The sequence below is a fragment of the Geotrypetes seraphini genome, chromosome 2 (genome assembly GCF_902459505.1).
Source record: "Geotrypetes seraphini chromosome 2, aGeoSer1.1, whole genome shotgun sequence".
NCBI classification, from domain to species: domain Eukaryota; kingdom Metazoa; phylum Chordata; class Amphibia; order Gymnophiona; family Dermophiidae; genus Geotrypetes; species Geotrypetes seraphini.
In genome coordinates this window covers 504,609,732-504,633,961 of record NC_047085.1, presented here as the reverse complement: position 1 = coordinate 504,633,961, position 24,230 = coordinate 504,609,732, and the positions used below count along the sequence as shown (strand labels likewise).

The 24,230-nt window shown below is 46.8% G+C and overlaps 1 protein-coding gene across 2 annotated transcripts; it reads left to right on the top strand.

Annotated features, from left to right (window-relative positions):
* The first annotated feature begins 280 nt into the window (after positions 1 to 280).
* LOC117354560 (oocyte zinc finger protein XlCOF6-like) lies at positions 281 to 23,775 on the top strand. Of its 2 annotated transcripts, none has more exons than XM_033932301.1 (4): positions 281 to 445; positions 2,129 to 2,255; positions 18,025 to 18,144; positions 21,300 to 23,775. In XM_033932301.1, exons 1-4 carry the CDS (start codon positions 422 to 424, stop codon positions 23,438 to 23,440), a joined length of 2,412 nt encoding a protein of 803 aa, XP_033788192.1. In that variant the 5' UTR covers positions 281 to 421; the 3' UTR covers positions 23,441 to 23,775. The 2 variants fall into 2 exon arrangements, with proteins under 2 accessions (XP_033788192.1, XP_033788191.1); XM_033932300.1 differs by having other exon boundaries at positions 21,297 to 23,775.
* The last annotated feature ends 455 nt before the right edge of the window (positions 23,776 to 24,230 follow it).

Below are 24,230 nucleotides of genomic sequence, written 5' to 3'. Positions count from 1 at the left end.
GACCAATGAGCCAGAAAGAGCTGTAACTCCGCCTCTCCCTATCAGGGCTAGGAGGGATGGAACCTTCGCCCCACGGCCATGCTGACCAATAAGAGCCAGAAAGAGCTGTAACGCCTCCTCTCCTCTCCCCATTAGGGCTAGGGGGTGGAGCCTTCTAATTCCTCTTCCCGCCCCAGGGCCATTCTGACCAATAAGAGTCGGAATGAGCTGTATCTCTTCCTTGTTTCCTCCCCATCAGGTCTAGGGGGTGGAACTTTCTAACTCATTCTGAGCAATCAGCACTAAAAGGGGCCGAGCCAAGCCGAAAGGGCCGTGAAGCTCCGCCTCCCCTTGATGATGTCGTCACCCCCTTTAGTTTTGCGATTCCTTCGAAGAAACTCGGGGGCCAAATCTCAGCTTCTCCCAATTCGTTTCTAGGCAAATGCCCAAAGGAGCTTCCGCTCAGGTAGGAGCTTCCAGCAGACCTGGGGCTGGGTTAGGGTCAGGGTCAGGCACTTGGGGACCCTCTTGAGTGGAGGGAGAGAGATCTGGGCTTTTATCCACCCCAGCACCAGCCAGGTTGGGACGGGCCTCTCGCGTTCCCTCCCCTACTACTACTTAGCCCTGTGTATTAAACATTCAAGAGACAGTCCCTGCTCAGTAGAGCTTACAATCTAGTAACTAATAGCAGCAATTCACGTTCTTCCTTTAAAATGTCAAATGCTTAATACCTGAAGTTCTTCTTTGGACAGAGACAAAGACAATCAAACCCACAGCCCCTACTGGGTTTGATTGTAGCTCCTAAAACAAATCTGGAGCTCTCTTTCATTCAAAGAAGATGCAGCCAGCTCTCTGAAAGTACCCTCTAAATATGAGAAGAGCCACATACTCCAGGCCCAGCCATTTAAAAAGAGCCTTGAAAACTAGGCCTCAGCAATGCCCTTCTCTCTTTTTCAGTATGTTTTTCTTAAAAGAAATATCAGCACATGTGGTGTGTTTGGGACTAGAGAATGACACGGTGACAAAATTCATCACCGTTCCCGTCCCCGCGGATAACCGCGGGAAACCATCTTCATGTCATTCTTTAAGGAGAGAGGGAAGAATCAGAGTATGAATAGCCACAACCACTGACCCTCAAGCTTTGCTTTGAAGAATGCTGGTGTAGAAGGACCGAGGTTGAAATAGACACTAGAAAATGACATGGGGTTATTTCCCGCGGTTATCCGCGAGGACGGGAACGGTGATGAATTTTGTCACCGTGTCATTCTCTATTTGGGACCACCTGAGCTGCTTCTGAGAGGTTTTTGCACCAAAGAAGTAAATGGTACCAGAGAGAACAAGGGTCACAAGGCTTCAAAAGTGATTTTATTTTTTAATCTGCCCTTCAAAACCTGCTGGTAACCGTATTAGCGAGTGTTAGTTCTCTCAAGATAGCCAGAGAACAAGCTATGCTCCCTGTTATCAGTCAGGCATTAATAAGACAGGGGCAACCGGCTTTTGACAAGTGTCCTATTCCAGCTTTGCATTACAGAGCACTACAGCAAAAGGAAAAGCATTGCATACCTGAGCAAACCATTTTGCTGAAAAGGAATCCTTCTCAAAAGGCTTTTCCAGTCCCTGTCGTGTGAGGACAGACCACAGAGCTGTGGCGGGCCAACTTTGCTCTTCTAAATCCCCACTCCAATATGATGACACTCACTAACCCCAACCATCTCTTGAAACCAGTCTTCACCTGCTCAGGGACATGCAAAGTTCAGGTGCTCCCACCTTCACTACTCCACCCCCCCTCCAGCCTGTGCAGCCTCTCCTGGCTGCAAGTCCTGCACACTGCCAGTGGCTGACCCGGAAGCCTTCCCCTCTAATTCAAATGTGTCAATGGGAAGGCTTCTGGGTCAGCCACAAGCAGCGTGGAAGAGCCACTGCTGGTGGCTTGGAGCTGCTGGGTGGACAGGCCTGAGTAGATCCACCCGTGGCTATGCCCCTGCCCAGTACTGGGATGGCCTCCTGAAATATAACCCTGCTTTTGGGACTGTTATGTGTTTGTGAATTATATGACCTGGAAAACTTTCTCCCTGCCCCAAAGAGCTCCACGATTAGGAGGTGATGGTGATGCAGAAGGTGCTGAGTGTGTTTCTGGTTTGTGTTTCAGATGCGGGTGACGTTTGAGGACATCGCTGTCTCTTTCTCTCAGGAGGAATGGGACTATTTGGATCAAGGGCAGAAAGAGCTTTACAGGGAGGTGATGAAGGAGAATTATGAGATCCTGATCTCACTGGGTAAGGGATACTGTTACATTTTTATTAGAAACTAGTCTTATAGCCCGTTACATTAACGGGTGCTAGAATATGTGTGTGTGTGTCTATATTTATTTCTCTCTCTCTCCTTAGCCTGTATCTGTATTTCTTTCTTTCTGTCTTTCTTTTTCCTCGGCTGTCAACCACCACCCCTTGCCTGCTCCCCCTGTCCATTCTAACGGATGCTAGAATATGTCTGTCTGTATTTCTTTCTGTCTCTCTCCCTCCCGCTGTCTGTCTCTCTTCCTGCCCCTGTATCCTTCATACAGTATATATAGGGTGAGGAAAAAAAAGTACCCCCTAGAGTTTATTGCTATTTTCTCAGCAATTACTTGGAATTTCAACATGAAATTTTACAGTTTTATTTGTTGTTAATGTTACTCCTGCTGGAAGTCTGAGCAATTGCACAATGCAGAATTCAGCACAAACCTTCCATTCTGCCCCTCCTCCTCCCTTGCACGAATCTGACCTCTCTCCCTCTGACTGACAGCCACACACCCCCTCCCCCCCACCCGCCATGAGATCCGACATACCTACAGCCTCCCACAACCTCTTTGGGCTCTTCAGGCCCTCTGAGGCCTATCTTTAATCTTCGGGACCTGGCCACTACTGGACAAGGTCCCCGACGGCTCGCGGGATGTGCGGAGCAGCAACAGCAGCAGCTGGGCATTGCCAGGATTGGGCATGGACATTGCGGCGGCTGGGACGGCTCCTTACCTCGCTGGTGGAGGCGATCGGCCGAGTACCATGGTGCAAGTCCAAAGGTGCCAAATAATTCCCATTCACTTTCAGGGGGGAAAGATATAAAGCTTTAACCCAGTGGAGAAACTTTCCCATAAAGCCCATATGGGCCATGATCTGGAATAAAAAGGCCCAATTAACCCTATCGAATACTTTGTCTGCATCAAGGGACAAAAAGCACCATGGGGGATCCCTCACTCTGAGCATACTACAACACATGCAGAGTAGAGAGTTGCGCGGGGACAGAAATCCCACCCGTCCCCGCCAGGATCCTCTCCGTCCCCACCCGTCCCCGTCAGGATCCTCTCCGTCCCCACCCATCCCCGCCTGTCCCCATAAAAAGCAGCAATTACTTCTGACAGGATCATCAATTCCACAGTTTCTTTTGTGTTTGCGCTGCTGTTTTCCTTGTGGAATCTTTGTGGTGGAACCCTTTTTTTGTTTTCTGTTCAGGTAATTAACTTATAAACCCCCTCTTTTACTAAGGCTGACGTGTCCATTATAGTATATGGACAAACCCTGCTTCCAAAGCCTTCCATCCCTATGGGAGTCCCGGTGGCCAGAGAGGGGTCCCCGTGGGAGTCCCATGGGCCAGAGGGGAGTCCCCGTGGGAGTCCCGTGGGTTAGGGGGGATTCCCACGGGACCCGCGGGATTCCCGTGATCCCCGTTCCCGTGCAGACCTCTAATGCAGAGCCGCCTTGATATTATCAAACGTTTCTCTATTATGAATAAACCCAGCCTGATCAGCGTGGACTAACTTAGGGACGACATGGCAGCTAGGCTTCAACGCTAAAAAAAAAAAATGTAAGGTCATGCATCTCGGCAGAGGAAATCCATGCAGAACATACTCCTTGAATGGAGAAACGCTAGCTAGGACCTCAGAGGAACGGGACTTGGGGGTAATCATCAGTGCAGACATGAAGGCTGCCAAACAAGTAGAGAAGGCCTCATCAAAGGCAAGGCAAATGATGGGATGTATCAATAGAAGCTTCATCAGCCGTAAACCTGAAGTCATAATGCCACTCTATAGAACCATGGTGAGACCCCATCTGGAATACTGTGTGCAATTCTGGAGGCCACATTACCGGAAAGATGTGCTTCGAGCTGAGTCGGTCCAGAGGATGGCCACTAGGATGGTCTTGGGGCTCAAGGGTCTCTCATACGAAGAAAGACTGGGCAAACTGCAGCTCTATACCCTAGAGGAGCGCAGGGAAAGGGGTGACATGATTGAGACATTTAAGTACGTCACGGGTCGTGTCGAGGTGGAAAATGATATATTCTTTCCCAAAGGACCCTCGGTCACAAGGGGGCACCCGCTCAAACTCAGAGGAGGGAAATTTAGTGGTGACACCAGGAAGTATTTCTTCACAGAAAGGGTGGTAGATCACTGGAACAGACTTCCGGTGCAGGTGATCAAGGCCACCAGCGTGCTCGACTTTAAGAATAAATGGGACATCCACGTGGGATCCCTACGAGGGTTGAGTTAAGGAACCAGGTCATTAGCATTCAGACTTAATGGGGTGGGTCAATAGAGTGGGCAGACTTGATGGGCTATGGCCCTTTTCTGCCGTCATCTTTCTATGTTTCTATGACTAATTATAACCTAGTAGCAAGCACTTTTGTAAATATCTTATAATCTGTATTAAGTAGTGTAATGGGGTGGTACGAGGCTCAACTGGTGGGTGTCTTGCCAGGCTTTGGAATTATTGTACCTGCCGCTGTTCGCCAGGTACTGGCAGGGGTGCCCCTGAATCCAAGGTCGCAAAGACCCACTCCAACAAGGGCACAAGCAAATGTCAATAGGCTTTATAAAACTTATAGGTATACTCATCTAACCCGGGAGCAGTATATAAGGGTAAGGCCTTAATAACATCCAGAATCTCCTGTTGGGCGATAGGACCTGAAAGCAGCCCCTGTTCTCCCTCTGACAGAGTGGGTAACGACACTGTTCCCAATCCACAGGGAGAAAAAGAAAAAAAAAAGGGGGGGGGGGAAATAAAAAACTCATAAAACAAAGAAAGCCTGAGAACCATGAGATAGACCAGGGGTAGGCAATTCCGGTCCTCAAGAGCCAGAGCCAGGTCAGGTTTTCAGGATATCCACAATGAATATGTATGAGATGGATTTGCATGCACTGCCTCCTTGAGATGCAAATCTATCTCATGCATATTTATTGTGGATATCCTGAAAACTTGACCTGGCTCCAGCTCTCGAGGACCGGAATTGCCTACCCCTGAGATAGACCAACCACAACCTCCCCCACCCCCCCCTATTTCTCCTTACTCTGCACCCACCCCTTGGATAACACCAAACTGGAAACATCATGCCCATAGACGGATAATCCCAGAAAAAAGGGGGAGGCACTGAGGACCTATGCTCCCCATCCACTGAAGGAAAAAGGACCCGCCCAACAGGATACCCTAAAAACCCATAGCCCCATTCATACAACTGCAGACAGCAAAATGGCCCCCCTACCCCAAAGACCGAGTCCAAACCTTCAGCACGCAACCCACAGCTCCATAAGGAAACCAAATAAACAGCAAAACAATAACAGAGCAACCCACCAAACCCACAGACAGTCAACCCAATCTCCTACAAACAAATATTACAACAAGTATAGCCCAGAAAAGGACGCCAAAATTCTGCAAAAGCACAATCAAAGAGGGTCCATCAACAAAAACCTAGGGTGGAGTGTCCACAGCAGGGCCACAAGCAGGGACCTGGTGCTGAAACCATCCCCGGCCTCGAGTAGTGCATTGCCATCTGGATTGAGAGCTCCGCAGGCCCAGGGGATGAGCAGCCAGGACACCGCTGCCAGCAGAAGATGATGGTGTACCAAAATTCACCCCAGGGAAAATCAGACTTGCTTCCTCCAGCGTGCGAATAGTATGAAATACTCCATCCAGATGAAATACAAGAGCAAAAGGATGGCGCCAGCGGTAACGAACCGCCTTGGCGTGGAGATGGTGCAAAACAGGCCGCAAATCTGCTCTCCTCCGCAAAGTAACTGCCGCCAAGTCATTATACAGTTCTATCTCCTGATTTTTCCACTGCAGGGAAGATTGTAGGCGAAAACACTAAATCGTACCACAATAGAAACAAGTCCACTTATCAACAGACTAGCTTAGCAAAAGGACTTGTACAATTAATTATCTTCAATATATGTGAATTTATTTTCTCTGCTTCTTAAGCACCTAAGCTCTCAGATGCCTGCACTGATGAATCATACTCGATTTTCTTATCAGCTTATGCAGGAAAGGGGTATCTTTCATCGAGCTGTGTGCTTATATTTTATGAGAAAAGTGCTAATGCTTTGTGCAAAAAATTTAAATAAAGTGCTTTAGTGCAGATATAATGACTGAAACTGGCACTTATCTCGTTATGACTTTGATACCGGGATCTCTGTTGTAGAAAAACATGACTCTTTCAGCCCAACGGGACCCGTTTCGCCTTGTTAACGACTTCTTCAGGGGTCTATATAATTTAATGGGCAGCTCTGCTCTCGTTATGAAGCAAAATGGCGCTTCCTTAAGTGTAATGTCCTGGAAACAGGCCATAATATCACGGGGCCTATTATCACACGGCTTTTGCAAGGCTCTCTGGAGCCACCACTGAGGCTCCCTCCGACAGCAGGGAACTGGCAACCTGTTGTACCACAGATATGCAACCCATAAATTCTGCCAATTCAGGCAGGCCCTGAATCCGGATATTGGATCGCCGGCTGCGGTTTTCTAGATCCTCGATCTTGCCGAGTAAGTAAAGTTGAGTTTGCAGGGAGTCCAAACGGGTAAGCTCAGTTTGTTGCTCCGCTATACGAGTCTGAGTCATCCACCCGTCTCACCAACTCCATGATCTCCCCACGGATCTCTGAAAACATACCCCAAGCTCTGACATATTGTCATCCAACAAAGTAGACAGCGCACTCACGTGTTGAGGGGAGTTCAAAGCTGCGCCTGCACGTGGTAGGGCCGCGGCCGGCTTCAGGCGATTCACCGCTCGCATTTGTTACTTGTAGTCCTTGATCGTGCGTTTCCCTGATTGAGCCATCTCAGATCTAGGGCGATGCACCCGCCGCAGTGTAGAGTAGAGAAAACCAGAAACACCTCTGGACCAATGGACAGGATGTTAATAGAAAATAAACAGGTGAAGAGTGTGGAGCCCAAGAATCAAAATTCCATCTTGGACGATGATGTCAGCGCGCACCCCTCTTCACCCTACTTTTAATAGGGAGCCAGTGTAATTCTTTCAGAATCAGAGTAGCACTTGTATGTTTTGATTTCCCAGCAGAAATCTTGCTTCTGCGTTCTGTACTATCTGTATGTGTTTGATCATGTACTTAGGAACGCCTATCAAGATTGCATTGCAGTAGTCTGAAATGGAGAGTACCAGGGATATTATTACATCGGATATTGCATGCTGTATGTGAAAGCAGCCCCAGCAAAAATGGGGAGGAACTCTGCCTGGCGCCTGTTCAGAAGAGCAAAGTGGTAGGCCCAGCTCCTCTCCCACCCCCATTCCTCCTGTCAGCTCCATTTTGTCCTTCTGCTGCTTGTCTCCCTCCTGCCGGTTCAGCTAATCAGCTCTTCCCCTGCCGGTTCAGCTGATTGTGGCTCCGGAGCTGCAATCAGCTGAGCTGGCAGGGAGAGAGGGATTGCTTGTTCAGCTGTGGGATTTTTTTGGGAAGGGGGGAGGGCCCTTAAATGGGCACAGCTATTGTGAGTGTGTTGTGTGCCTCTATGTCCAGCACATAAAACAGCTACTGGCAGGTCTAAACCTGCTGGAAAATTTTGCCCCAGAAAAGAGGGAGAAATTTCCATTTCGTTCATCACTAGGAGAGCTCTTTTAAATACTAATGAGCGCCTTGAGATGCACTTGCTTAGGGTTCTTGTGACTGCTACAGGGATTGGCAACAGCCCCTGAAAACCCTTTTGAACATCAGGAGAGGTTTCTCCGTGCCAGTAAGACCACTTTAATGAGTCTTACCAGCATGGAAACTTTTGAGCAAAGGAGTCAGTTCAAGAAAAGTCATCCTCTTATTTTTTCAGCCAGTTATTTTTGAACCAAAAGAATCCAACTCGCTATCACTTGCCAAATGCAGGTCTCCTCAGTCACTCTTAAGCATGAAATAATCTCATAGAAACATAGAAAGTGACGGCAGAAAAAGGCCGAGGCCCATCGAGTCTGCCCACACCACTGACCCACCCACCCTCTGATGACCTTTCCCTCGTAGAGATCCAACATGAGCATCCCATCTGTTCTTAAAATCCGGCACGCTGCTGGCCTCGATCACCTGCACTGGGAGTTTACTCCAGCTGTCAACCACTCTTTCGGTGAAAAAGTATTTCCTGGTGTCGCCATGAAACTTCCCGCCCTTAATTTTCAGCGGGTGTCCTCTTGTGGCGGAAGGTCCTTTAAGAAGGAAAATATCATCTTCTACCTCGATACGACCAGTGACATACTTAAACGTCTCAATCATGTCTCCTCTCTCCCTACGTTCTTCGAGAGAGTATAGCTGCAATTCGTTCAGCCTTTCTTCGTATGATAGATCTTTAAGCCCCGAGACCATCCTGGTGGCCATTCGCTATACCGACTCGACTCTCAGCACATCTTTACGGTAATGTGGCCTCCAGAATTGTACGCAGTACTCCAGATGGTTCTGTACAAGGGCATTAGGACGTCGGGCTTCCGACTAACAAAGCTTCTCCGGATACAACCCAGCATTTGCCTAGCCCTGGATGAGGCCTTCTCCACTTGATTGGCCGTTTTCATGTCTTCACTGATGATCACCCCCAAATCCCGTTCTGCTGTAGTCCTTGCTAAGGTTTCACCATTTAATGTGTACGTTCTGCACGGATTATTGTTGCCCAGGTGCATGACCTTGCATTTGTTAGCAATGAAGCTAAGCTGCCAGGTTGAGGACCAAAGCTCCAATAAAACCAGGTCTTGCGTCATGCTGTCGGACGGACTGCCGTTACTCACATTGTTACATAGTTTGGCATCATCGGCGAATAATGCTATTTTACCTTGAAGCCCCTGAGTCATGTCTCTTACGAATATGTTGAAAAGGATCGGGCCCAAGACCAAGCCCTGCGGCACCCCACTGGTCACCTCCGACGTTTTAGAGATGGTACCATTAACCACCATCCTCTGAAGTCTTCCACTCAGCCAATCGTGGACCCATGCTGTAAGTGTTTCACCTAATCCCATCGACTTCATCTTGCCCAATAGCCTGCGATGGGGGACGCTATCAAAGGCTTTGCTGAAGTCCAAGTACACGACATCCAGGGATTCCCCCCTATCTAGTTTCCTTGTTACCCAGTCAAAGAAACTGATGAGATTGGATTGCCAGGACCTACCCTTGGTGAATCCATGTTGGTGGGGATCGCGTAGTTCCTCCTCGTCTAGTATCATGTCTAATTTGCGTTTGATGAGTGTTTCCATGAGTTTACTCACTACCGATGTGAGACTCACCGTTCTGTAATTCGCAACCTCTGTCCTGCAACCCTTTTTGTGCAGAGGAATGACATTAGCTGTTTTCCAGTCCAAGGGCACTATTCCCGTGCTCAGGGACAGATTGAAGAGTACTGATAACGGTTCCGCTAGGATGTCCCTGAGCTCACTGAGCACCCTGGGATGTAGATTGTCCGGCCCCATTGCTTTGTTCACCTTGAGTCTTGATAATTCGTCGTAGACGTCTCCGGAAGTAAACTCAAAATCCCAAAACGGGTCTTCTGAACTTTGCTTTGCCTGCAACTGTGGACCGGACCCCGATGCCTTGCAGGTGAAAACCGAGCAAAAATATTCATTTAGTAGTTCGGCTTTGTCTGAATCTGACTCTACATACTTCCCATCTGATTTCCTAAGGCGCAATATCCCATCAGTGTTTCTTTTTCTGTCATTAATATACCTAAAGAAGGTTTTGCATACCCAACCCCCCTGTCATGTCTGTTTGTCCAAGTTAGATTGTAAGCTCTTCTGAGCAGGGACTGTCTATTTAATGTCAAAATGTACAGTGCTGCGTACCCTCTTCAGCTTTATAAAAGTATTAAATAGTAGTAGTAGAAACCAAACAGCCTTAATTTCATTCTTTGTAATTCATTTTGTAACCAGCACAATCTTATCTATTGCCGCAGCCACTGAACTCTTATCTTTCAACAATGAACTGCCCTACCATCTCCTCTGCAGGCAAGACATCTTTGGGTGGGATTCAATAAATAGTGCTCAGAAATCCAAACCAAGCAACTTTGGGCATGAGGACTTAGGCCTGCTGACACCTGGTGGAAATCCTGGTGTGCAAGTTGGACACGGAACCCTCTTATTCTGTAATACTGGACCTAAATACTTGGAAAACCCCTACCTCCCACCCATTCACCACCGCCGTGCCCTTCCCATGGCCATGTTCCATTTTGGGTTGCATGTTGAGACACTTTAGGGAGCCAGAACCTCACTTGTTTGTTTTCAAACAAAATGTTATAAAAAGTTATCAGACCACACCGCTGTATCTGAAGATAAATCTAGAGTCCTTCATATAATATTAGCCACATTGTATAAACAGAGCCAAATTCAGTAGGTGACCTTTTTTATGCACTGGGACAAAAACTCCAGTAGGGACCCTATGGAGATGCATCAACGTGAATATTAAAATCTCCAAGTAAGAGATAATTGGGGGCTCCAGAGGCACATGGATGAGCAGTTTTGGATAACAGACTCAGAAATTCTAGGAGTGTGATTTATGTTATGTTAATCAGGTTTTTTTTAGCACTCTCCAGACCGGTAAAGGTTAATCTTACAAGCGGGTATATATCTCATCATGACCAGCAGGTGGAGACTGAAACAAAACTGAATAATACATTAGAGGTACCTTCCCCTATTCCGGGGGTCGGCAACCTGCGGCTCCAGAGCCGCATGCGGCTCTTTTCCACCTTTGCTGCGGCTCCGGTAGTGTGTCACGCAGGCATGCACCTTACAAGTCCAGCGTCGCGGCGGGAAATAGCCATGCTGAGCAGTGAGCTCAGCACATACACAGATGAAAGCCTTGCTTGCTGATTGATCCGGCGGCCCCGCCCCGCCGTGCCGCCGGACCAATCAGCAAGCAAGGCTTTCGTCTGTGTAGTGCTGAGCTCACTGCTCAGCATGGCTATTTCCCGCCGCGACGCTGGACTTGTAAGGTTCCTGAAAAAGAAATCATCCTGGCCGGGGTCGGTGTCATGCTCCGGAGATCTACAGCCTTCCTATCTCCCTCTCCCTTCTACCTGCTTCCGGCCACATTCCCTGCTCTGCGGCTCTCTTCGGCAACTCAGCAGCAGCTTCTGATGTCGGGGCCTACCCTCTGCGAGTCCCGCTTGTTTCAACTTCCTTTTTCCACAAAGGCGGGACTCGTAGAGGGAAGGCCTCGATGTCGGCAGCTTGTCTTGATCACCGCTGCTGACGAGTTGCTGAAGAGAGCCGCGGAGCAGGGGGGTGTTGCCAGGTGCAGGTAGAAGGGAGAGGGCCAGATGCAGGACTCGAGGGTGAGGGAGGAGAAGAGAGAGAGAAAGAGAGAGGGGAGGGAAACAAAAGGAAATCTTTCATACTGGGCTGGGCCGGAGTGGAGGGAGGGTGGAAAGATTCTAGCTACAGGGTGCAGTAACAAAGGAAAAGGGGGGGAAAGCTGAAAATGGAGATAGTGACACAAAGAAGAGAAAGGGTAAGCAGGACCTACTGAATAAGGATAGAGATACAGAGGGGACATGAAGAGGAGGTGAAATAGAGACATAGAAGTAATGCTGAAAAAGTGTGGGGGGGGGGAGATAAAGACATTGAAAGGGCAAATGGTGAACATGGCGTAAAGATAAGGACAGAGACAAATGAAGATTCTGAAAAAGTGGTGAGATAGGGATATAGGTGAGATGGACACAAAGAAGGGTGATGCTGGAAAATAGGTGGAATGGTAATTCTGACAGACACAGAAGGGAAATGCTGGATCAAGGAGAGATGGGGCTCAGGCTGGATGGAATGAGGAGAAATGCCTTGTTGGCCCGGAACTTCCTCTCCTACGTCAGAATTGACGTCAGGGAGCGGAATGCTGGTCAGCGCAACACTTCTGCAGGGAAAGCTTGGGACGGCGGTGGCTTGGGGGCTGTTCCCCGATTGCGGTGGCAGCAAACCGAGTGGCTTGGGGGAGGGCACGGAGACAGAAAGAAGGGGGAACAGGGAGACAGAAAGAAAAAGTTGGGGGAGAGAATGGGGTCTGGAGGAGAGGAAACATACAGGAGGCTGAAAGAAAGGAAGAAAGATTGGATGCACAGTCAGAAGAAGAAAGTGCAACCAGAGACTCATGAAATCACCAAATAGCAAAAGTAGGAAAAATGATTTTATTTTCAATTTAGTGATCCTGTATATAGCATTAAGATAAGAAACAATATATGCAGTGTTAGATTTGTTTTATAATGGTTTTGCGGCTCCAAGTTTTTTTTTCTTTTCGAAAACGGGTCCAAGTGGCTCTTTATGTCTTAAAGGTTGCAGACCCCTGCCCTATTCCTATCAGTCTTCTTTCAGTCTCCAGCAGGTGTGAGTGAGCTATACCCATCTCCCTTGGTAGGGCTGTTGGAAGTTGTTTAGGGTTTCTAGTCTCCTTTTTTGGCTGGATTGAGCTTGGGTGGGCCCTGTTTTGGGGTCCGTCTGACCTCGAGGATGTCAAACCTGGTGGTGCTCGTGCTGTGTCCCTCCTCCCATTTCTTCCACCTCCCCCCATTTTTTTAGAGGAGTCTTAGCAGTAAGCCTTGTCCCCTAATTCAAGCAAGGCATATTGCTTTGAGAGCCTGTGGAATCTGTTCTGTTAAAAAAAAAAATCCTGAGGTAGTGCTGGTCTAAAGGGTTGCTGTCCCTTTAACTATGCTGTAAATTACTGTATTTTTTGACTAACCGGCAATTTTAATTTAGCTTGGTCGGGTATGGAGCAATTGAGCACTTCTCAGGGGAAGAGGTGCTCAATTTGGTCCCGATGCAAGGCACTCGCGGCCGGCCTGAAATCAGCTGTTTGGGCTGGTGCAGTCATGGGGCACTGTCAGCAGCGGCTTCAGGCGTCCAGAGCTCCCCGACTTAGTGCCTCGCAAGTCGGCAGGGAGCAGTGGGGAAGCCTGGTCTTCCCTCACCGCCCCCAGAGGGATTCGCTCTCAGCTGATTTTTGTTAACAGCTGATGCTAGCTTGCCTGCTTTAGCAAATGGGACAGTTCAGGCTTCCCAGCCACTACAGGCCCTGGAGGGGTTATTTTTGGTGGGAACTTCGCTATTTTAACAGACAGGCCCCTCCATTTTGTCTGCAATCTCAGGTGACCTTCCCTCTGTATTGGAAAAACAGGGGCAGGTTTTAGTTGGGTCCCCTGCTGTGACAGGGAGTCCCATGGGACCCACGGGAGGGTTTTCCCCTGATTTTACATTTTTCTTTGTGCAGAGCCTATTTTCGGGTGGCTGGGGTCCCACGTGCGCCTAGGGGGTTTTGGGGGGTTCCTTCTGCATCCCCTGTGGCTTTGCCTCCCTCTTCTCCTTTGACGTCCCCTCTTCCTCCTCCCTCGTCCAAGCACCCGCAGGTGGCTTGGGTTGCGGATTTGTGGTCAGAAGAGCGTGTCGGCCTGGATGAGGACCTGGATCATTTTGAGGACTTCCAGGTTCCTCTCGAGGGGATGGCCACTGGCAGCGGGGTGTCGGGTTTCTCGCCTTCCGGCGAAGAGACATCCATGGTGCGCCCTTTTATCAGAGGGATGAGCTACCAGACCCTCTTCTTAGGGGGATCCTACTGTTTCCCGCTCTTTTCCTATGCATCAGGATTTTCGGGATATTGGTTTGGTGCAGTGGAATACACCGGAGGTGCTGTTTTCGGTTAGCGCACTCCATGGCTCATTTATATCCCATCCCGAAGAGGGATAGGGCTGCCCTAAACTCGCCAGTGGTGGACACAGTGGTCTCAGCGATTTCTATGCGGCATACCGTGCCTTTTGAGGGCATGTCTGCCTTACGGGACTCTGAGGAGCGTAAGTTGGAGACCATTCTTAAGCAGAATTTTGATGTCTCTGCCTTGGGGGGCTGGTTGCTCATGCTGTGTTTTGGTGGGCTGAGCATGTCCTGGATCGTGAGTCTGATGATTGGTCCTTAGTGGATCAGGAGGTAGCAAAGATTGAGATGGCTGCCTCATTCCTCTCGGATGCTCTCTATGACTTGGTGCGGACGTCGGCTAAGTCTATGGCTTTTGGAGTGGCTGCTGATGTACCTTGTGGCTTCGCGCTTGGTTGGCAGATGTCGCGGCCAAAACTAAGCTTACCAAATTTCCCTTTTGGGGGACTTTTTTGTTTGGAGAGGACTTAGCTAAGTTGGTTCAGACTCTGACGGACTCTAATGTGCCTCCATCTGCCTGAGGACTGTGCCCGCCTGGCGTCTTAAGGGTGGCACTACCCGCAGGTGTCTGTGGGAGTTCTGCCAGTATCGTCCTGGGTGTGGGGCTGCTACTTGCCAGGCTTTGGGGTTTTCCCGGGGTCGGTTTTATCAGTGCATGCAGTCCTTTTGGGGGGGGGGCTGGGAATCCCTCCTCTAGTTCCCCCTGCTGCCCGTCCTGCACAATGACTCTTTGCCGGCGCCCACTTTGGTTCCGGTGGGTGCCCGGCTGCACAAATTTTTCCCAAGTGGGCCTAGATCATGTCCGATCAGTGGGTCCTGGAGGTGGTGCAGGACGGTTATGCTCTGGAGTTTGTCTGCTCTCTGCCAGATCATTTTCTAGCCTCTCCGTGTCAGGTGACAAGGAAGATGCAGGCCTTTCACCAGACCCTTCAACGCTTGCTAGCTCTCAAAGCAGTTGTTCCAGTGCCCCCTCAGGAGTGCGGCACCGGCAGGTATTTGATTTACTTTGTGGTGTCCCAGAAGGAGGGGACCTTTTGTCCATCCTAGATTTAAAAGGGGTCAACAGGGCTCTCAGAATCCCTCTTTTTGAATGGAAACTCTGAGGTCTGTCATTCTGGCGGTTCAGCTGGGGGAGTTCCTGACTTCTCTCAATCTAGCGGAGGCCTACTTGCATGTTCCCATTCGGGCCTCCCATCAGCGCTCCATTCGCTTTGCGATCTTGGGTCATCACTATCAGTTCTGTATGCTTCCCTTTGGCCTGGCTGCGGCTCCTCGGACGTTCACCACAGTGATGGTGGTCGTCGCAGCAGCCTTGCGGTCAGAAGGCATTCTGGTGCATCCCTACCTGGATGACTGGTTGATTCGGGCAAAGTCGTTGCAGGTTACAGCTTGGGTGGTGGAGTTTCTCCAGTTGCTGGGATGGGTGGTCAACCTTTTCATGAGTTGGTTGGTCCCATCTTAGCTTTTGGAGTACCTTGGGGTTCTGTTAGACACCTCCTTGGAGAAGGTAAATTGCAATCTCAGATTCGCCTCCTTATGGCAACTCTGTGTCCTTGGGGGGATTTCCTCCAAGTCTTTGGGTCAATGGTGGCTTCTCTAGATGTAGTAAGGTGGGTGCGGGCCAACATGCGTCCTCTTCAATTTGCTCTGCTCCGGAGGTGGTCGCCCCAGAGGCACAGTTTGGATCTCCCTATTCCTCTGCGAGGCTTGGTGCGCTGCAGTCTTCGTTGGTTGGCTCAAGACCTCTCTTCTTGTTCAGGGGACAAATCTGGATCAAACACAGTGGACGGTGCTGCTCACGGATGCCAATCTCCTCCGTTGGGGAGCTCAGTATCTAGGTCACTCCGCTCAGGGCACCAGGTCCACAGGGAGCCATCCTGTTTGATCAATGTGTTGGAGTCCAGAGCCGTCTGTCTGGCGCTGTTAGCCTTCCACTCTTTCTTGTTCCGGAAATCAGATCATCTCTTTGTTCTTCTAGCGGATCCTCATCGGGGGGCTGGCACTTCTAAGGCTACTATTGCATGCTGGATCAAGGAAACTATTGCTTCCGCTTATCTTCTGAGGAAGAAGTCTGTTCCAGAATTTCTCAGACTCATTCCACTAGGGGGCATTCATTTGTCAGACGCTACCGGGTAGAAGTTCAGGAGTGTTGGGACGTGGTGTTCAGTGAGCGTGTTCTGATGTCGGCCCTTCATGGGTCCCACCCATGATGGGGACTGCTTTGGTATGTCCCGCTTGTAAGATTAACCTCTACCGGTCTGGAGAGTGTTAAAGAAGGAAAAATTAGGTTCTTACCTGCTAATTTACTTTCTTTTAGATTTTCCAGATCGGTAGAGGTCCTCACCCTGTCTATTGTTGTGTTGTGTGTTGCACGGGCAGTTTTTGTTTTTTGCTATGGGTTCTAGTCTTTTTCTAGGGCCAGGGAGAATTGAAGAACAGCGGCTGTGGCTCAGCTGGCGAGCTGTGGGGACATTTTCTTTCTGGGATCTTTCCTCTGCATTTTCCAACAGCATTTGGGTATATTAGTTATTACTCCTGTTTGGAGTATTGTTTATTTCTGTTTCCAGTACTTAGTTTTGCTTGGCTATTCGGCATACTGATAGGAATAAGGGAAGGTACCTCTTGTACTATTCCACAGTTTTGTTTCAGTCTCCACCTGCTGGTCATGATCAGATATATACCTGCTTGTAAGATTAACCTCTATTGGTCTGGAGAAGCTAAAAGAAAGTAAATTAACAGGTAAGAACCTAATTTCTCCTTCTATTCTGCCTTTACCTATTCAGTTCAAGATCGGTTTACATTACAAGAGGTTGGGTCTGTTACCCAGGAAGTTAAAATTGACAGTTTGACACGGACATTCAATAGGGTTGCTAGTACAGATAGATCACTAGTTATTAGTATAGTTAAGTCATTGTTACAAATACATAGTTACAAGTTCAAGTATCGTATATACTCAAATATAAGTCGAGACCCCCTTTCCCCCACAAAAAGAAGGAAAAAATGGTTGACTCAAATATAAGTCAGGCGGCTTAATATTCAAGTGCCCTCCCCTGTCAGGCTCTGCCCCTTCCCTCCCTCCCTTGTCAGGCACTGCACCCAGCTCCCTTCACTCCCTCCCTTGTCAGGCACTGCTCCCAGCCCCCTTCCTTTCCTCTTTTCCTTCCTCACCTGTCAGGCTCTGCACCAAGCCCCCTTCCTTCCCTCCATCCCTCCCCTGTCAGACTCTGCGCCCTACCCCCTACCTTCCTTCCTTCCCTCCCTCCCCTGTCAGGCTCTGCATCCAGCCCCCTTCCTTCCCTCCTCCCTCTCCTATCAGGCTCTGCACCCAGACCCTTTCCTTCCTTCCCTACCCTGTCAGGCTCTGCACCCAGACCCCTTCCTTCCCTACCCTGTCAGGCTCTACACCCAGACCCCTTCCTTCCTTCCTTCCTTCCTTCCTTCCCTACCCTGTCAGGCTCTACACCCAGACCCCTTCCTTCCTTCCTTCCTTCCCTACCCTGTCAGGCTCTGCACCCAGACCCCTTCCTTCCTTCTTTCCTTCCCTACCCTGTCAGGCTCTGCACCCAGCCTCCTTTCTTCCTTCCCTTCCTCCTTACCCTGTCAGGCTCTTCACCCAGCCCCCTTCCTTCCTTCCCCCCTCCCCTGTCAGGTTCAGCACCCAGTCCCCTTCCATCCCTCCCTCTCTCCCCTGTCAGGCGCTGCACCCAGCCCCTTTCCTTCCTTCCCCATCAGACTCTGCACCCTTCCTCCCTCCCAGGCTGTACACCCTGCCCCCCTCCCTATCCTCATACCTCATCTGCCGATCCCCGGTGGAGGTTCAGCGGGCAGGACCAAACTTTTCAAGTTCCTGCTCCACTGCTAACTGGCTGCCGCGAGATCAAGTTTTTTTGGCTGCTGAGCAGGAGCACAATGTGACGATGCTGCTTGGTGCTGAGTGGCTTCCTTACTGGCTCCCGTGAATTATCAGCAAACTATAAAGAAGATGGTTTGAATAACTTTTCTGAGATTTGCAGGGCTGTTTCTTTTTAACCAAAGGTTTCAATATTTTTGTTCAGTGAAGTTAGTGGACTTCTTTATGCTGGAAATTTGCCTGACTTTTGAATTTGAGGGAATCGGGCTAATGCAGTTTTCTTAAACCAGGAACAGGCTGTCCAAACCTCACCCCGGAGATTATATCCTGCATTGAACGAGGGGAAGAGCCGTACATCAGGGGAGAGCCTGGATCAGAGGAAAGAGAGACTGGGAAAAGCAGCTGCTCAGGTGAGTGCATGACTGGGGTAAAACTGGTGGAATGAAGAGTGGAGGTGTAACCTTCATAGATAGAAGAAATTGATCTGTTTGATGTAACTAAGTGCACACTGCCAACTGAGTACTGCTCAGACCTGAGGTGGATCCATGTTTAGTCCTCAGGGGTGAACTCTGGCTGAACTCCTCACAAGAGAAGGGCCCCGAGTGACTGAAGCAGAAGATGTCGGGCTCTTAAAGGAGCTCAGTATGACCGTGAGAAATCTCAGTAAGGGTTATGTAGACAACTTTAAGACTGTCCACATATATTCTAAGACAGAAACCACTGACAAGTTTAGTTGCCACTCTCTAGACCAGTGTCTCTCAAACTCTGTTCCCCGAAGAGATTCCAGAATTTTACTTTATTTTTAAAAATTCCCTTCATAAATATACATTAGAATAGATAAGATGTACGTTGCGTATGCAAGAGTCTATCAATGTTATGAGCATCTGTGTGCGTAAGGATATAACCTCCCAAATAAGAATCATTCTTTAACATGATTGGTCCCTGAAAACTAATGGCAAGTAACTTTATTTTTATTTTTTATGCCATAGTTACCCTAACTTGAGCAACAAAGCAATCAAGATTTTGTTACCATTTGCATCTTCTTATCTTTGCAAACTTGGACTTTCAGCTCTGACCGAAATAATTGAATAAAGGAGAGCGACTACCGGTGGTGGATGATGAAATGCGTGTTTGTTGACTATCAAGCCACATTTTGAATTAATTTGCACTCAAAAACAAGCCCATCCATCGCATTGATTAGCAATTCTATTCTATAGTTTTACCATTGTTGAAATTACCCATACATAGCTTAAAGAACTTGAGATGGATAACCTGGACATACAGATGAATAAACTGGACATACTGGCCTCACTTGTGTATGCTGGACACTACAGACCTATATTTTCCCATAGCATTGCCCAGCCTGTACCTTGCAGTCTGTGAACACATGTATCCTTTGAAATGCTAACCCAGCTGGCCTTTGTGCTGCAAAGTTCCTGTCTCCATTCCCTGCTGGGAGGATATTTCTCCAAGGTTCTGCTGAACTGTTATCAGTGCTGTATGACTTCACATATGCCAGGCACCCTGGAAAGCCATAAAACATTTATAACGGGCAACAATTCCCTGCAGGATGAAAGAGGAGTAAGAGACGTAGGAGCCTGATACCAAGACCCAGGCTAGCCTGTCTCTGAAGCGAATTATGGGAACCCAGCACAGCTGGGGTGCTGGAGGTCACCCTTGCCAACTTTCTGCTTAAGACTATCTACAAAGATGCCATCCTGAAGATGCACAGAATTGTAAAACCACAAATTAGCTTCTGCAAGGTGATAAGGATCTCAGAGCTGGAGGAAGAAAGTTCACCAAGAATTCTCTGTTTCTGCTCGGGCCTCTCTCCTGGGGGGGGGGGGAAGTTAGAGAGGCGTGGACTGGGGGGAGGAATAGTTAGGTATACATTTTTTGTACCAATAGGGAAGTACATGACCAGAGTTCGGGGATGTGCTTTTTGAAACAAAGGAAGAATTTCTCTGTATAAAAAAACACGTGCATCACAGGTAGAGCCAGAGAGATTCGCTTACTTATGCTACGGGGAACTGCTAGCCCCCTGCTAAGCATATGAGTGCAAGTTCTACTCTCCATTGCATATTCTGAACTGACAATATATTTCTTTCTGCTATGCCTTTGCTGCTGTAATTTTGTAAGTCTTTATACTAACAATAAAAAATTGTCTGTTTTGGAAGATACAATGCCGTCTCGTAGTTATTCCAATGAGGTAAACAAAGCAGCATTTTACTTCAATAGGATCAGCGACTTCACCAGTAATCTAAAGGATGTTATGTCAAAGTATTTTTTAGTAGTCCTTAGCTTCCACAGCGTGTGAAAGCATTTCTTCACCAGTATATTTGTGTGGTCAGCCATGGTTTAAGTGTGTATCTAGAGTGATACCCAGTATTTTTAAGGTTTTGGAGATTGGATATTCGTGGTCTTTTATTTTTAGCGATGTTTTCGTTATTTTGTCGTTGGGGCTTGCCAAAAAGACTTTTGTTTTCTCTGTGTTTAGTTTTAGTTTGAAGCTAGTGGTCCATTTTTCGAATTCTATCATTGTGTGTGAGAGGTTATCTATAGTTTCATTTGTGATGTCATTTAAGGGGATTAGAATGGATATATCGTCTGCGTATATATAGTGTTTTAAGTTTAATTTTTGTAGTAGGTGACCTAAGAATGCCTTGTAGATGTTGAACAATGTGGGTGATAGCTTGATATCTGCTGTGATAGATTATATAGTTCTTCTTTAACTCCACTAAGCTGTACTGTTGTTTCTTTTAACATTTCTTTTATCGTGTTTACATCTAACAGTACCTGCTCAATCAGCTCAGCAGAATCCTTGGGCAGGGGAACATTGGACGGAGTAGGAGGGTTGGGTTTTGACCGTTTAGCTGATCCCGTTGGTACTGCTGCTTCTGTACGAGCTTGCCTGCCTGAAGACATGTTTAGTTTAGTTTCTCGAATCTCTTTCTCTACAAAATGGATGTGAAGATTGATTTTGAACTGAATAAAATTGTCTGTAAAGTTCAGGGAGAGGAGAGTTGCGCGTCCATTTTCTAGTGAGCCGAGCTCCGCCCCCCCCTTTTTACCACTTTATTGACTGTGAAAAAGAACAATAATACAAAGCTCCAAATAGAAAACAGCCAATATACACACTACAGCAAATACAACAAGCTTTGTCTAACTAACCCCTGCGAACCCTACACTGCGAACAGTAAAGAGAGGCCAGGAAGATACCAGCTGCATAATTCAAATTGACCTTTGAGGAGTAGATCTCCATTTCTCATAAATAGTCCATAATCTTACTATAGGAGAACAATGTTTGCCTTCTAGTGGCCACTAATTTACACATCTGTTGGACATAGTCCATTCTGCATGGCAGCTATTGTTTGGTTTGGGGGGTATGCCAACAGCAGACTAAACGCCAGGCGTTCCACCGTAAATGCGAATAAGAACTTGACCAATTCTCAAGCCATACATGGAAAATCTTGGTGTGATATAACCTTATTATATGCAGGTTCTATCTTAGAAACCACTGCTCTTTTCTAACTCATGAGTAATACCTTCTGTTTCTATCCAGCAGATCAGCCGATCTTACGAGAATGGAAGAATCAAGGAGAAGATCCTCTAGAAATGGAAGAAATTCAAACACAATCGGAAAATGTCTGTGAGCATATTTCCCAGGGAACTGAGAGCATTAACATAAAAAATTGTAAGCAGGAATCAAAGGAACAGAGAGACCCTGCAGGAGACTCAAGGGATGGAGCCACTAAGTGTGAGAGAAATGACGGGGAGCTCAGTAACATCGCTGAGGACCAGAGACACCTGGCAGAGAGACCCTTCCAAATTAATAATAGTGACAAAAAGACTTCTGAATTCCAAGACAAGAGGAAAGGAAAAACACCCCAGAAAGAATTCACATGTATTACAAATAAGAGCATCACCTTTATTGGTCCTAAGTGTGATAAGAGCTTCCCATTGTTTTCAGAACTCCAAATGCACAAAACAAATCCTACAAATGAGAAACTATTTCCATCTGTTGAGTGTAATAAAAGCCTCGCACACCATTCAACTTTAAAAATTCACCAACAAACCCCCACAGCAGTCAAACCATTTAGCTGTACTGAGTGCAATAAAAGCTTCACTTGGCTTTCAGAGTTAAAAAGACACCAAATGATTCACACAGGTCACAAACCGTTTATGTGTAGTGAGTGTAATAAAAGCTTCACTCGGCTTTCAGAGTTAAAAAGACACCAAATGATTCATACAGGTCACAAACCGTTTATGTGTAGTGAGTGTAATAAAAGCTTCACTCGGCTTTCAGAGTTAAAAAGACACCAAATGATTCATACAGGTCACAAACCGTTTATGTGTAGTGAGTGTAATAAAAGATTCACTCGGCTTTCAGAGCTAAAAAGACACCAAATGATTCATACAGGTCACAAACCGTTTATGTGTAGTGAGTGTAATAAAAGCTTCACTCGGCTTTCAGAGTTAAAAAGACACCAAACGGTTCACACAGGTCACAAACCGTTTACGTGTAGTGAATGTAATAAAAACTTCAGTCAGATTTCAGATTTAAAAAGACACCAAATGATTCACACAGGAGACAAACCGTTTACATGTACTGAATGTAATAAAAATTTCAGTCAGATTTCAGATCTAAAAAGACATCAAATGATTCACACAGGTCACAAACCGTTTACATGTAGTGAGTGTAATAAAAGCTTCATTCAGCTTTCAAATCTAAAAAAACACCAACAGACCCACACAGCGGTTAAACCATTTACATGTACTGAGTGTAATAAAAGCTTCACTCGGACTTCACATCTAAAATTTCACCACAGGATTCATAAAGGAGACAGACCCTTTACATGTACTGAGTGTAATAAAAGTTTCATTCAGCATTCAGTTCTAAAACGACACCAAACGATTCACACAGATCACAAACCATTTACATGTAGTGAGTGTAATAAAAGCTTCATTCACCTTTCACATCTAAAAAGACACCAAATGATTCACACAGGACACAAACCATTTACATGTAGTGAGTGTAATAAAAGCTTCACTGAACGTTCCGTTCTAAAAAGACACCAAATGATTCACAGAGGTCACAAACCATTTACATGTAGTGAGTGTAATAAAAGCTTCACTCAACGTTCCGTTCTAAAAAGACACCAAATGATTCACAGAGGTCACAAACCATTTACATGTAGTGAGTGTAATAAAAGCTTCACTCAACGTTCCGTTCTAAAAAGACACCAAATGATTCACAGAGGTCACAAACCATTTACATGTAATGAGTGCAATAAAAGTTTCACTCAGCTTTCACATCTAAAATCACACAAAATGATCCACACAGAGTACAAACCATTTACATGTACTGAATGTAATAAAAGCTTTACTCGGCTTTCAGGTCTAAAATTTCACCAGAGGATTCACAAAGGAGACAGACAATTAACATGTACTGAGTGTAATAAAAACTTCACTCGGCTTTCAGAGTTAAAAAGACACCAAATGATTCACAGAGGTCACAAACCATTTACATGTAGTGAGTGTAATAAAAACTTCACTCGGCATTCAGTTCTAAAAATACACCAAATGATTCATACAGGTCACAAACCGTTTACATGTACTGAATGCAATAAAAGATTCACTCGGCATTCGGTTCTAAAAAGACACCGAATGATCCACACAGGTATAAACCATTCACTCAGCTTTTAAATCTAAAAATTCATGGACACACACATCAGTGAAATAATATACCTGTACTGAGTGTAATAAAAGCTTTACTCAAAGTTCAGATCTAAAAAGACACCAAATGATTCACACAGGTCAACAGACCCACACAGCAGTTAAACCATTTACATGTGGTGAGTGTAATAAAAGCTTCACTTGGCATTCAGTTCTAAAATGATTCACAGAGCAGTTAGAAATGGCCCATCCAGTCTGCCCATCCGCAGTAACCATTATCTCTTCCTCTCTCTGAGATTCCACATGCCTGTCTCATACTTTCTTGAATTCAGACAGTCTGTCTCCCCCACTTCTTCCAGTAGACTGTTTCACGCATCTACCATCCTTTCTGTAAAAAAGTATTTCCTTAGATTACTTCTGAGCCTATCACCTCTTAACTTCATTCTATATCCTCTCATTCCAGAGTTTCCTTTCAAATGAAAGAGACTTAACCCCTGTTCATTTATGGCACCTAAGTATTTAAACATCTCTTATCATATCTCCCATCTCCCGCATTTCTTCCAAAGTATACATATTGAGATCTTTAAGTCTGTCCTTATACACTTTATGACTAAGACCATTTCAATAGCCTTCCTTTGGACCGACTCCATCCTTTTTGTATCTTTTTGAAGGTGGGTCCTCCAGAATTGTACACAATATTCTAAATGAGGTCTCACCAAAGTCTTATACAGGGGCATCAATACCTCCTTTTTCCTACTGGCCATACCTCTTCCTATGCACCTAAACATCCTTCTAGCTTTCGTAGTCAACTTTTCAACCT